We start from the raw sequence: 14,018 nt of genomic DNA on the forward strand, positions 1-14,018 counted from the left end.
CCTCTAACTAGATTATTCTCTTGAATCCATTTTTATTTTAATTCAATTTCTATTCTGTTAATGTCACTCCACCAGCTCCACCAGCTCAAGACCAAGAATGAGAAATGAAATTAAAACTCTGGGCAACTGAAATTGCTTACTGCAACAAAAATATGTATATATATAGTGGACTAATCATTTCTATTTTATTAAGTGCTATTTCTTTGAAAGCTTTCTCTGATGTTATGATTCTGCTAAACCTGGATGACAGTCTGATAGCAGAGTCTGACAAGGTCTTTGGACAAAAAGTAACATCAAATAAATATGCCTTTCTAAATTTTTACCAATGTGGTGGCTAAGACAATTTCTGCACATACTCTAACAATATCAGATAAAAGAACTAGATTTAAATATAAAATATAAGCAAATTGCCAAGAAGTCCAGTTCAAGTTCACTAAGATTAGAACATTTTCAAAATGCATTAATCATAAATTTTAATATTGTATTATTCAAATTCAATAATGTATATGAATCAATGATCAGATTCAATATATCCCAATCCCTACTGCCATTTATACCCTAAATATTTCAAGCTGTGTTCTAAAAAATGCTCAAAAATGAATGGTAAACATTTCCTGTTACATAGTTATAAATACTAAAACAAAGTATCAAAGCCAAGAAGTCATTGTTACTACTTTAATTTGGCTTTTAGGTACCTCCTTATTCAAGATACCACTGTATTTCACTGTGAAAAGCACAAAGCCTCTCCAAAGTATTCACACACATTTAGAGAATTTGATTCAACACACTAATCAATAAATGTCTAGTAAAATGTGGTGAATATCACCAAGAAGGTAATAGGAAAAGTACTAATGTAACAGTCTGAATACTTTGGGCATGCTGAACTTTCTTAACTAAAACTTTATTTTTAATTAACAGAAAAGCAGATTTTCAAAGGTTTGACCCTCCCCCAAAACCAGAGTAGATAACTTATTAATCATATTAAATTAGATCAAGTAGAATTTAATTATTATAACATAAGCTCAGTACTTGAGGGAAACACCACCTCCACAAATGTTGAGCCAAGTCAGGTGCTGCCAACAGAATACTGAAGAGTGATGTGTCTGGTTCACACGGACAATGACCAGAGTCCACATCCCTTGCAGACACCACAGGTTGAGGCAGACCAGCTCGGCAGCACTGCCCCTTCAGCAGCTCCAGTCAGTAACTCGCCTGTTCCTAGCAGGCCAATGCTGCTTCTCTCAGGCTGCCCGAGCCAAATCAAGGACACATGCAGCTCAGCCACACTTCTGCACCCATGTTTACTATACACTTTGTTTTATCTTACTCAGGAAAAATATCAGGGTGGTTGCTGTTATTTATCCCCGCCAGGACCAAACATGAATCCATTACATGGATTCGACAATGATGCTACCTTAAACACAGCATAAAAAGGGCACAGGAAGATCAGGAGACCAGCTTGTGTCCACCTCTGATCTCTGAGCAGTGATGGAATCACAAGGCCTTAGATTCCTTCTCTAAAAACACGGGTGGATATAAACTCTGTTCTAACTATAAAACTGTGATTCTTTGGAACTTTAGAATAATTAACAGCCCCTGATGCTAGAGTACAACTAAAAGAAACATTCATCCACACTAACAAGGTACCACCTGCACCATGTCCCACACTCTGGTACACTGGGAACAGAAGACACCTGTCACATTCCCATGGAGTAAAATGGTCTAGATTCTCCTGCAGTTCCTCCAACCTTCAAAAAAGGCTCCAAACAACCCACTCTGGAGCCCAATGCTTTATTTTCTATGAGACAATCTGCTTAAAATAGCATTACTAATACGTAAATCCAAATCACCACTCATTCCTCCATAAGATGAGAATATCAGAGGATGCTACGACTGTGCTATTAACAAACCTATCCCAGAATTGTACCACTTAAGCAGACTGCATAGAAAGATCACTACAGAGACCCATTACCAAAAAAAAAAAAAAAAAAGACCATCTTAAAACTTAAAAGCCAGTAGAGAGAATTTTGATTTGAGACATAAACATATTCTTCAAAATAAGTTTCTTCCAATACAAAAGTATTTTGCCTTATGGAGATGCAGTCTGCACCTTCCAACAGGTCTGCTCTGAAGGCCCCAATGAAACACACTGGGTCCCAGATAAGGGAAAACAGTTCTTCTTATTATGAAAAGTTAGTCTTCAGAACACCCCAGTCCAACTTGGCTCTTAGGGGCCCAAGCTGAGGAGCTCTCTGTGCACTTTTGCCATTTCTCCAGGCTGTCCAGGCAGGTGTCTCTCTCACAGACTTGTCTCCTCACATACTCTGACAGGGATATTATAGTGCCGATCATCCTCAGCAATGAGGGTCACCACTGGCCAGTCCTTGGGTGGGTCAGTGGGATAGACTGTGATGAACTCCTCAGTGTTGTATTTGGACAGCCGGTACACCTGGATGGTGTGGCGCACAGCATAGGCAAGAAGGAACATTTCAACCTGGGAAGAAAAGCAAACGGGATTCTTAAGGAGCCACACCAAAAGACGGGGCCTAATACCATGCTCCATTCATTGTCCCTGACAGCACTCAGTAGTGGCTTATACTGCAACTTTTCTCCTCCTTTCTTTGGGACACAACCCCAATTCTTATTAAAAAAATAATGATAAAATTTTTTTTTAAAAAAGCAGATAGTCAAGAATGGAGCATATATTTGGTATGGACCCATATCCAGAATATATAAAGAACACTTATAACTCAATAATTTAAAAAACAACCAGCTTAAATACTGGGTAAAGGATTTCAAAGATGTCTCCAAGAAGATATGCAAGTGGCCACATTAGCACATGAAAAGCTGTTCAACATCCTAAATAATTAGAGAAATGCAAATCGAAACCACAATGAGATATCACCTCAAATCCACTAGAATGGCTACAATAAAAAAGCCAGATGACAATGGGGAGTAACTTCTTAAAGGATACAGGGTTTTCTTCAGGGGTGATGAAAATATTTTGGGACTTCACATGGGTGATGCACTACATGTCAATGAGTTATACACTTTGAAATGATTATTTATGTTATGTGAACTTCAACTCAATTTTTTAAAAAGAAAGTAAAAATGATGGTGAAGATATGGAGAAACGGGACACTAATTCATGGCTGGTGGGAATGGAAAATGGCACAAACTACTATAAAATGCAGTTTGGCTATTCCTCAAAATGTTTAACAAAGGATCACTATTTGCCCCAGCAGCTCTACTCTTAGGCATATATCCAAGAGAACATGTGTCTACACAAAAAATGTCCAAAGCAGGATTATTCTTAATAACTAGAAGGTGTAAGCAACCTGAATACCCACAAACTGATAAATCAATCAATACAATATAGTCATACAATGGGATGTTACTTTTCAATAAAAAGGAATGAAGTACTGATCCATGCTGCAGTATGGATGAATCTTAAAAACAATATGCTCAACGGAGGAAGCCAGTCACAAAAGACCACCACTGTATGATTCCATTTATATGAAATGCCCAGAATAGGCAAATCTAGAGAGAGAGAGTAGCTTTGTGGTTTCCCAGGGCTACACAGAAGAGAGAATAACTGCTAATGGGATTGGGGCATATTTTGGGGGTGGTAAATTGGTCTAAAATTAGACTGCGAGTGCTAATTTCAAAACTTTAAAAGGGTGAACATGTTGGTATGTAAATTACATTTCAAGAAAGCTATTAAAAGAATGGACACAGCAGACCTTGTAGGATCTCAGAAAGACTAACTTCAGTCTAACATGCAAACCACACTCTCCTAGGTTTTTTATTGCCAAACATTAGCAAAGGTTCAGGAGATGTAAGCAACCCGCATCATGTATACAGATAATTTTTTAAGCATTCTGCCTGGCCCAGCAGGGACACACTGAGAAAAACAATGGAACAGATGGATGGCTAGAGGGGAACTCAACTCCACTCTCTACTCCTCGCAGTATCCGTCCTGGCACCAGGGCCTTTTCAGGAAGAAGTGGTATGAGAGCCTGCCATGTAAGGAGGAAGGGGCACTTTGGATGGACAGCCTCAGGGCTTCTTTAAGGGTTGGCTATTCAGGTGTGGTGACTCAACTGCTGGCTTTAAGGACAGGACTGTTTGGGCATCCACATAAGACCCAAGAGAGCCTGCACTCTACTGACAACAGCTGCCATGATTAAACAAGACCTGCAAATGGCTCCTCCACATGCTTCATTTATGTCTAGCCTTGCAGAGCCAAGGGTACTAACCACATCCATCACCCTGAAGAAGAAAGCCCAGGATGATATTGGTAGAGGCTATAAAACAGGTCTGCACATCTTCAACAGGCCTCACCTAACAGGGAAAAGCTCAATTCCCCTCCTCTTTCAAGTGGAGTAGATTTAGTGACTGGCTTCTAACAAACAGAATATGGTATAAGCAACAGTGTGTGACTTCTCTGCTTGGATCACTCTTGAGAAAAGTCAGCTGTCATGTCATGAGGACAGCCAAGAAGCCCTGGGGTTGACTTCCCTTCTTCCCAGGGAAGACTGTAGTCCCAAATAGCATGAGTGCAACCTCATGTGACCCTCAGCTACAACCCCATAAGCTGCTCCTGAATTCCTGACCTACAAACATTGTGAGATGCCTGGCACTGCTGGTTTGAGGTAATGCACTTCCAAAGACACAACTCACCTGTTCAAGGCCACCAGTGTGTCCCACCTGGTTTAAGTGGTTCCTCAGCAGCTGTCCAGGGTCATTTGATGTGTCCCGAGCAAACAGGAGCACAGAGAAAAATGGTACTTCCTTTCCCTTCTCTTTATCATCATATAGTTCAATGGCTCTGTTTAGCATGAGAAATTTTACAGCTTCGTAGAGGCAGTATTCTTCTTCTTCATTTGTAAACAGTTCATCACAAGCCATCTGCCTTGCTTCAGCAGTTCTCATTTCAGCCAGGCTTGCCCACTACAATAAGGAAGTTATGTAATAATTAGAATTTTTGTTCTAAAAATCCCTGGTATACTTATACACTATGAATACAGAATTATGTTCAAAATCAGGGACTATAAGTCATCCTAAGGCTCACAATGTTTTAAGTTTCCAGGTCAATCAATGGTACTCCTGAGATTATACAACTCCTTATTCAGCCTTTCCCTGGTTAATTTGAAACAGAAGCACAATACGATAAGGAGAAGCACTGGGCCATGGGATGAAATTCTGACTCCTCTAACTTCCCCGGGGATGGGACTGAACTGACAGTTGGAGATACTTAAGGAAAAGCTGATGTGTCCATGTGGGGCCTGAGTGTGGAGCTGTAGTGGGGAACTATAATTACCTTTTGAAGGACTTTCAAAAAAAGTGACCACCCAGAAACACAAAGCCCTCCAAAATGGAAGATGGTAAGGAAGACTGTGGGATCTTTAGTTCACTAAACTTACCCTCTAACCTATTAAAAATATACTTGAGCTTCAAATAGATAAATCCATTCTGGAAATTCTTATTGATTCCTGATTAAGAATAAAGAAGAATATCAGGTATTTAGCTAACACAGGCAAACAAAGTGAACAAGAAAAAGCACATATATGTGCTTTTTTAAAAAATATTTTTGAAGGTGGATGTGATACCTTTATTTTATTTACTTTTATGTGGTGCTGAGGATTAAACCCAATGCCTCACACATGCCAAGCAAGTACTCTATCACTGAGCTACTATCCCAGCCCAATATATGTGCTTTTAAGTTACAGTGAATAAGAAAAGAGAAGCCAACATAAATAATAGTCCTTAGTCAACAATTAGTATACTTTTCAAAAGCCATCAGAGATTTTAAATCCAAGAATAAATTCTAATGATAATGACTACACAGAATCTCCCAAATATTTGGGCTAAAAGCTAGAATATGTTGTCCACATTTCATATTTTCCAGAAGTAGACCAAGTTGGTAATTCAGAGCATGGCTTGAGTCAGAGAGTCAGGATGGAATCGAGGCCTCACCACCAAGCAGCCTGTGGCTTTTGTAGGGCAGTTAACCAACCTCTGGACCTTGTTTTCCTCACTATAAAACAGGGACAATCATAGCAACAACAATTTCATGGTTGTAGGAATAAAGAAACACAAGAAACTTTTAGTGTATACCATGGCACAGGGGACAGTAATACTGGTTGAGATAATTAATGAATGAATTTAATGTTGTTATAAACTGCCCTCACTTAAGCAGTCCCAAAAATGAGGGTTTAATTATAATAATCACACCTATAAAAGCAAAACTAGCATTTCATCAGATCCTACAAAAGATGGAAAGGAAATTGTAACCGATAGCTCTGCTAAAGCACTCTCCCACTTACTCACACAAGGCTACAGCCCTGCCCTCAACCCTCCACTGACCTGGGAGTAAAGAAGCACAGGCCTTCATTCTCCCAAAATCCTATGTTCCACTCCAACAGGTAATACGGATAGACTCCCACTTCCTTTCTCTCTTCCACTTTTTTACAGTGGAAGATGAAACTTCCTTTGACAGTGTACTTTTCAGTAAACATTTCTTATCTTTGTATTAAAAACTAAGTTTGAGGACGTCAAGGCCTCCAGTTTATTCATTCGACAAAGCATTTACCAAATGTCTATTATATGTCAGGTGTGGTTCTAAAGGACTAGGTGGCAAAGGAAAGAAGAAGGTGTCTGTCAGGGAGCTCAAAGTTTAACAAGGGCAAAGAGACAAAATCTGAGTGAAAAGATCACCACCTGAAGTACAGGACATGATATGAAGGACCTCATGTCTATTCCTCTTCACCTGACCCCTCCTCCACCAACAAAACCTCGAACAACTGATGGGCCCTAAACTCACTGTTTCTGCTGAGAGAACTCCAAGCTGCTCAAAGCAAGCAACTGAGAAGTCAGCGCAGGCCCACATACAAGCAGGACATCTAACCCAAAGGAGAGAGTAAAATCACAGAAATGGAGAATTTTAAACACCAAGCTTAAAACACCAGGAAAACAGATCAAGTTCTCCCTGAATTGCCTCAGATAAATTCTTAGGACAGTTTTCAAACAATAAGTTACTAAATCTCCTTATTGGGAAAGCATCAGAAACAAACATTTAAGAAATACAGATAGAATATTAAAGCATAATTGGGAAGAATTTAATAAGCCTGAGTTAGTTTTATTGCTAACATAAGAAATATAAACTAAATTCTATCTCTGAAACTTAAAATATGATTAGAAATATGATTAGAACAAAGATTACATTTGCTAAGGTTTCCCTTAAGAAAGTTAAATATATCATTATCTGATATACATATAGCGTCTTGTTCAAGAATAGATAATGATGATATTCCTCCGTTTTACTAAAGACTTCATGGGAAGAGTTTGCATTCATTTGAAATTTGAGATTCCATCTCACTCCAGTCATAATGGCAATTATACTTTGTATTAGGTAGAGAGGAGTGAAGGGAGGGGAAGGGATTTGGGGGTAGGAATGATAGAGTGAAATAGACATTATTTCTTCATGTACATATATGACTACATGACTGATGTGATCCTACAATATGAACAATCAGAAAAACTAAGAGATTACGCTCCATTTATGAATGATCTATCAAAATGTCTAAATACATTCTACTGTCATATACAACAAATTAGAACAAATTTAAAAAATGTTTAAAAGAATACAAGTAACAATAACAATGGCTGAGGGTGTGGGGTGAAAAGGTTCACTCATACATTGCTCGTGGAAGTGCAAACTGGTGTAACCACTCTGGAAAGCAGTATGGAGATTCCTTAGAAAACTTGGAATAGGGGCTGGGGAAATACATCAGTTGGTAGGCTGCTTGCATTGCAAGCACAAAAGAAAAGAAAAGAAAACTTGGAATGGAATCACCATTTGATCCAGTTATCCCACTCCTCGGTATTACCCAAAGAACTTAAAATCAGCATACTACAGTGACACGGCCACATAAATGTTTATAGCAGCTCAATTCACAATAGCTAAGCTATGGAACCAACCTAGGTGTCCTTCAACAGATGAATGAATAAAGAAAATATGGTACACAAACACAAGGGAATATTACTCAGTCATAAAGAAGAATGAAATTATGACATTTGCCAGTAAATGGATAGAACTGGAGACTTCATGCTAAGTGAAATAAGACAATCCCCAATAAGACAAACCAAAGGCAGAATGTTCTCTCTGATATGTGGATGCTAACACATAATAAGGGTTGGGGAGGGAAAAACAGCAGCCCACTGGATTAGACAAAGGGGAATGAAGGGAAGGGAGGTGGGATGGAAAAAGGAAAGACAGTAGAATGAATCAGATACAACTTTCCTATGTTCATATATGAATACATGACCAGTAAAACTCCATATCATGTACAACTGCAAAACAGGGTCCTAATAAGTTATACTCTATGTAGGTAAAATGTTAAAATACACTCTATTGTCATGTATATCTAAAAAATTTTTTTTAAAAATTCTAAGGCATTATATAGCTAATAATGCCCCTATATATCAAACTATATGAATTGCAGAAAAGCATATTGATAGAATCTATTCTTAAAAAAAAAAAAAAATCACCTAAAAACCAACCAATTTCAGCCTACAGAATCTGGAGCCTAAATAAAACTCTTTTCCTTATAAACTTAAATAAAAATAAATAAATCAGCCAAGGGTTGCCTGAGACAAGAGTTTTGCTATGTTACCCTGGCTAGACCCCACTTCTTGGGTACAAGCAATCCTCCTGCCTCTGCCTTCTGAGTGGCTGGGACTACAGGTGTACAGTGTAAACTGCTCAGTCAAGAACATTTGATGATCCACTGAATACAGACGAAGAACTGGCGAGCTGGGGAAATCAGGAGTGAGAGCTCTGCATTAATCAGAGGCAGGAAACCACATGGTCCAAACCTTCTTCCTTAGCAAGGTGAGAGATTCCTTAATTTTTTCAACCAGGTCCTGGCTCTTCCCATCAAATTTCAGCCCAAGTTTCCACTGCTTGATCCAGCTGTATTTGCTTATCAGTTTTTCTGGTAACTAGAATAGCAAGAAACAAGAGAGATAAAGAGGTGTTAATCTTTCAAGAAATCCACCACTTGATTCAAGCTGGAAGAAACCACAAAGCCTATAAAACCTTTATTTCCAGAATTAATTCCTGCAAGTCTATCATGTGGGTTTAGGCTGGAGGACTTAACTATGTTAAGTCAGGAACTTAAGAAGTACTACCATACAGAGGACTACCAGAGTGGACAGTGCTTTTGGTTGAGACACACAGAGTCCATCCTGCAGGACACCAACCACAGTCAGGCATATGTCACTGGAACTATAAGGATGAACTAAGATGACATCCATACCTCATCTTTACTGAACCCTGGGCTCACTGGCAGCCTCCCTAGTGCAGAGCTCAGAAGATGCTCCCAGCCATGGGGGTGGTCTTGGGTAAAATCAAAACCTGCTCCTTTCCTATTAGGAAACTAAAGCCCAATTTCTAAAAATTCACTAAAATGTGGGAAAAAAAATCTTTTTGTTAAAACAATATTAACATATATACTCCAAATTTTAACAAGCAAAGAAAAATACTGTTTATTTAACTGCCTAATGAATTCAACAAGATTTAAAGAAACAGAAAAAGAACTGATGATAAGCTGTTCTTTTTTTTTTTGAACCAACTTGTTCTTGAAAGTATGACCTCTAAAATAGTAGGGAGCTGATTTCTTGCTTTCTGGTTTGTTTTGGGGTTTTGTTTGTTTGTTTGTTTGTTTGTTCCTGGAGTATTTATCTGGTTTCTCTCTACTTATCAATAAGATATGAAGTTTGAAAGGCAAGCTAAGACAAAACTGGTGACTGGTGACAGCATGGGAAATTAGACTCTCCCAACAGCCATGGGTGTGTCAGGAGAAAAATCATATAATTAGACTAGGCATAGGCACGTCATTTCACTGCTATAAAATTTAGGGAAAAAAAAGTTCGCCTCTTGGTCAAAAGTTCTCTAAAGAATAAATCTTCCAGCATCCTATGTGGAACTTGTTTAACGGTTATAAATACAGTCATAAAGAAAGCCATGTGTTCATATCTAAAACTCAAAAGACCCTTTCATGTATGGTAATTCTGGTTGCACCTTCTCAGTCTACAGCAGTCATGTGAAACTGAAGTGGTTTCATCTCTACATAAAACAGAGCACAATAGGGATGTAAATGACTCCACTGTTACCACAGGGATGGCGACCTATACCACTTGCTAAGGGGAAGAGGCATCATCCTATGACAGGCGTTCAACACCTAAAGCTCTAACAGCCCAGCTCTGCGTCAGTAATGTCCTACACCTCAGCAACATGTGGGCACTTCTACCAAACCTGTAATTCAGTTTCAGCACCCAATGTGCCCTCAAGTGGAAACAAGGTGAAATCACAACCGGGCACGAAGAACTATTTTGTTCCAAGGTATAGAACATGTTAAAAAAAAAAAAAACAACTTAAATATAGTAATACATAACATAAATATGTAATCTACAATAGCAATGTAATCACAGTATAATAATTATAATATTAATTAACATCATTGGTATAATATATAAGCTCGGGATTATTTTCTACACCTACACCCTATCTTAATGCATTTGGGTCAATTCATTGAAGGTCTCGCAGAATTGAAAATATGAGATTTAAAGATCTAAGCAGAAATTATTGGCCCCACAGATGTGAGTGTGAAATGAGGTAAAAGGCAGTCAAAAACGTCAGCTGAGCGTCCTAAAAAGCAAGTACAAGAGTCAACTAAAATGTAAAGACCCCAAAAATCTAACCAACCACACAAAAGAACAAAGTCAGTTCCTCATTTCTTTCACTCACTGGTCAACCTGCTGCTAAGGTGATAATCCTCCTTAGGGTTATTTCCATATATATGGAAATCCTGGAGAAAGTTTTAAAATTGAGACCTGAAAACTATTAGGAACTATTAGGAAAAGAAAAGAAGTGTTAATTTTTTTTTTTATTCAGAAGAAAAAAAAAGTAAATATAACTTTAAATGCTCTCAGGGGCCAAAATTCTTGCAACACAAAAACAGCCATCCTTTTCTACTACACACAGAGACAGAACTTCTGTTAGAATAAAGGAAACTTAAGCAAGAAACAAGAATCAAATAAACAGTGATTATAAATATTTAAACAGTGAATAAATGGATTAGGTTTCACTTCATTTGCAGCTGTTTAAAACAAGTCTGTTTTTCTCTAGAAAATGCCTATAATTCTTGACATCATGATAGACGACAAATAACAAAATCATGTCATCCCCAAAATGAACTCACAAAATAAACCTTTGGTATTTTGCCCTAGCAAACACTGTAACAGGTCAACTCATTCAGAGACATTCTAAAACACGGCAAACTTGAAACCCAGACAGCCCCTGCTATAAAGGACACCTCCTCCTCAGGGATCAGAGGTGCTATCCCAAGTTTCAGAATAGCCGGACTAAGACATCTTCAAGGTTGGGATCAGGGTCAGATGAACAGACTGCAGTCAAACATAGAGATTGAGATCTGGACAGAAACAGAAACAACAAACAGGAAGCCCAGGCAGGGACAGGAGACGAGGAGGCAACTGAATTGTCAGGAGGGGAGGAAGGACAAAGCTCAAATCACAGGCAGGACAGAGCTAGCCCAGTGAAGCTGAGCAACAGCCAAAAGGAAGTTCAGGGTCTCCTCCTCTGAGCCCAGATTCAGGAGAGGGCTGTTCGGTCAGCTCTCCTGTTTCCCTTTAATATCCTGAAACCAGATGTGACCTATAGAAGAAGGAAGATGGCAAAATGCAACAGAGAACACCTCAACCTACAAACGAAAGCAGATACAGCTAGCTACAGGTTCCAGGTCTTGCACACTTGCTCACTCAAGGAAGCTCTTGTCAGAGTGGACTTTCTAAGGGAAGAGCTGATGGAGGAGCCAGACAGAAAAGGAATGGGAAAGCATCCACAGGAGGTCCAAGGGATGACCAAGAGGGAGTTAGAAGCAGTGTTTGGTCAAGCACAATAAGAGTAAGTCTGCATACCCTCTCCTTCCCTGACTGGCACCTCAAATACAAAGCTGGTGGTGAATATGTCACCCATCAGGTCTCAGGAGTGAGACAACAAAACAGACTGTCAAAAAAGTGTTCAAACCATGTTAAGTTCTAGGGGGCTAGAACATCGACACAGGGGTAAGTCTGTGTTGGTGGATGAGAGCAAAAAAAATAAGTGATTATTTTCAGTGGACATTCAGTAGAACCAAAGTTCAATAAATATAAATACTGAATGCACAGGCAGGTAACAATGCACCTTTTCTCTTTGACACAGGTCTCTCAACATTCAACAAAGTTTAGATGAAAAAATACCACCCCATGACCAACTAATTAGACTGTGCTCTCAAGAGAAAAATATGCTGGCTTATTCAGAGAAAGAAAAGGGAAGAAATTAGAAAGAGCACCTAGGAATTTAAAAACTCTGTACACAGTACTCAAATTAAGTCAGGAAAACCACACTGGAGTCCCATCACCCTCACATGCAACATATTCTAATACTGATCAGAGACAGAACACCATCTACCTACCCTATTTTTAATACGGCAAATATTATCCAAGCATACCCTATCAGGGCATACTTCTTTTTTTGTCTTCCCCTTTTTTTAATTTATTTTAATTAAAAATCATAAATGTACATAGGGCAATGTTGTTTGATTCATTCTGTTATTTTTTCCCTTCCCCCCACCCCTCCCACCCCTTTTCCCTCTATACAGTCCTTCCTTCCTCCATTCTTACCATCCTCCTTATCCCTAACCCTAAACCTAACCCTAACCCTAACGCTAACCCCTCCTACCCCCCCCTTATATGTCCTCATCCGCTTATCAGCGAGATCATTCGTCCTTTAGTTTTTTGAGATTGGCTTATCTCACTTAGCTTGATATCCTCCAATTTCATCCATTTGCCTGCAAATGCCATAATTTTATCATTCTTCATGGCGGAGTAATATTCCATTGTATATATATGCAGGGCATACTTCTGTAGGTTGTACTTCATATGTTTAATTACTTAGCACAATATTTGTACCAGAGATTCTTGAAAAATACAAGAATTCAAATTCAATGCCAAGCAGCTCCATAAACTTTAAAGTATCTCTTAAGGTTAAAGGTTCAACAGGAAACTTACCTAATATGGAGGAGGATTTTGTTGTAATATATAAATTAAGCTATGACCATACATAGCACATAAGCTAAAATACACCCCACAGAAGGTGAACTCAGTTTGCTTCCCTAGAGTGTCTTATATCCATCCACTGGCATGCTTTTGCCAACTGACCAACAATCCTGAAACATTTCACTGACTAGAAAACTTGGAATGGACCCACCATTTGACCCAGTTATCCTACTCCTTGGTTTATACCCAAAGGACTTAAAATCAGCATACTACAGTGATGCAGTCACATCAATGTTCATAGCAGCTCAATTAACAATAGCTAGATTGTGGAACCAACCGAAATGCTCTTCAATTGATGAGTGGATAAAGAAACTGTGGCATATATACACAATGGAATATTACTCAGCCATAAAGAAGAATAAAATTATGGCATTTGCTGGTAAATGGATGAAGCTGGAAAATATCATGCTAAGTGAAATAGGCCAAGCCCAAAAAACCAAAGGCCAAATGTTTTCTCTGATAAGTGGATGATATAACAAGAGGGGGTGGCAGGGGGTGGGGAAGAGAAGAATGAAGTAACTTTGGATTATGTAGAAGAAAATGCGGTGGGAGAGGGTGGGGGATGGAAAGACAAAATGAAACAGTATTACCCTATGTATATGTATGATTACATGAATGGTGTGAATCTACATTGTGTACAACCATAGAAATGGAAAGTTGTACCCCATTTGTATATAATGAATCAAAATGCAGTCTGTAAAAATTAAAAAAAAATAATAAAAAATAAGTAAATATCATCTGCAAAGGAAAAAATAGCTTAGTATATCAATTTGTTTTGGAATCTTCATATCAAAGACATAATAAATTAATACAAAAAAATCTGCTGAGGATGACAT

General features: G+C 38.6%; 1 protein-coding gene across 3 annotated transcripts in view; it reads right to left on the minus strand.

The window, feature by feature from the left end:
* Window positions 1-163: 163 nt before the first annotated feature.
* The window catches only part of OTULIN (OTU deubiquitinase with linear linkage specificity), a 32,512-nt gene continuing 18,657 nt past the window's right edge, over window positions 164-14,018 (minus strand). For all 3 annotated transcript variants that reach the window (XM_079144584.1, XM_079144586.1, XM_079144585.1), the window contains 3 exons: window positions 8,881-9,006; window positions 4,684-4,953; window positions 164-2,494 (listed from right to left, as the gene is read on the minus strand). In XM_079144584.1, the coding sequence (XP_079000710.1) occupies window positions 2,300-2,494; window positions 4,684-4,953; window positions 8,881-9,006 (591 nt within the window). In that variant the 3' untranslated portion in view covers window positions 164-2,299. The remainder of the gene's footprint in view (window positions 2,495-4,683; window positions 4,954-8,880; window positions 9,007-14,018) is intronic.

The sequence above is a fragment of the Sciurus vulgaris genome (genome assembly GCF_902686455.1).
Source record: "Sciurus vulgaris genome assembly, chromosome: 6".
Classification (NCBI taxonomy): domain Eukaryota; kingdom Metazoa; phylum Chordata; class Mammalia; order Rodentia; family Sciuridae; genus Sciurus; species Sciurus vulgaris.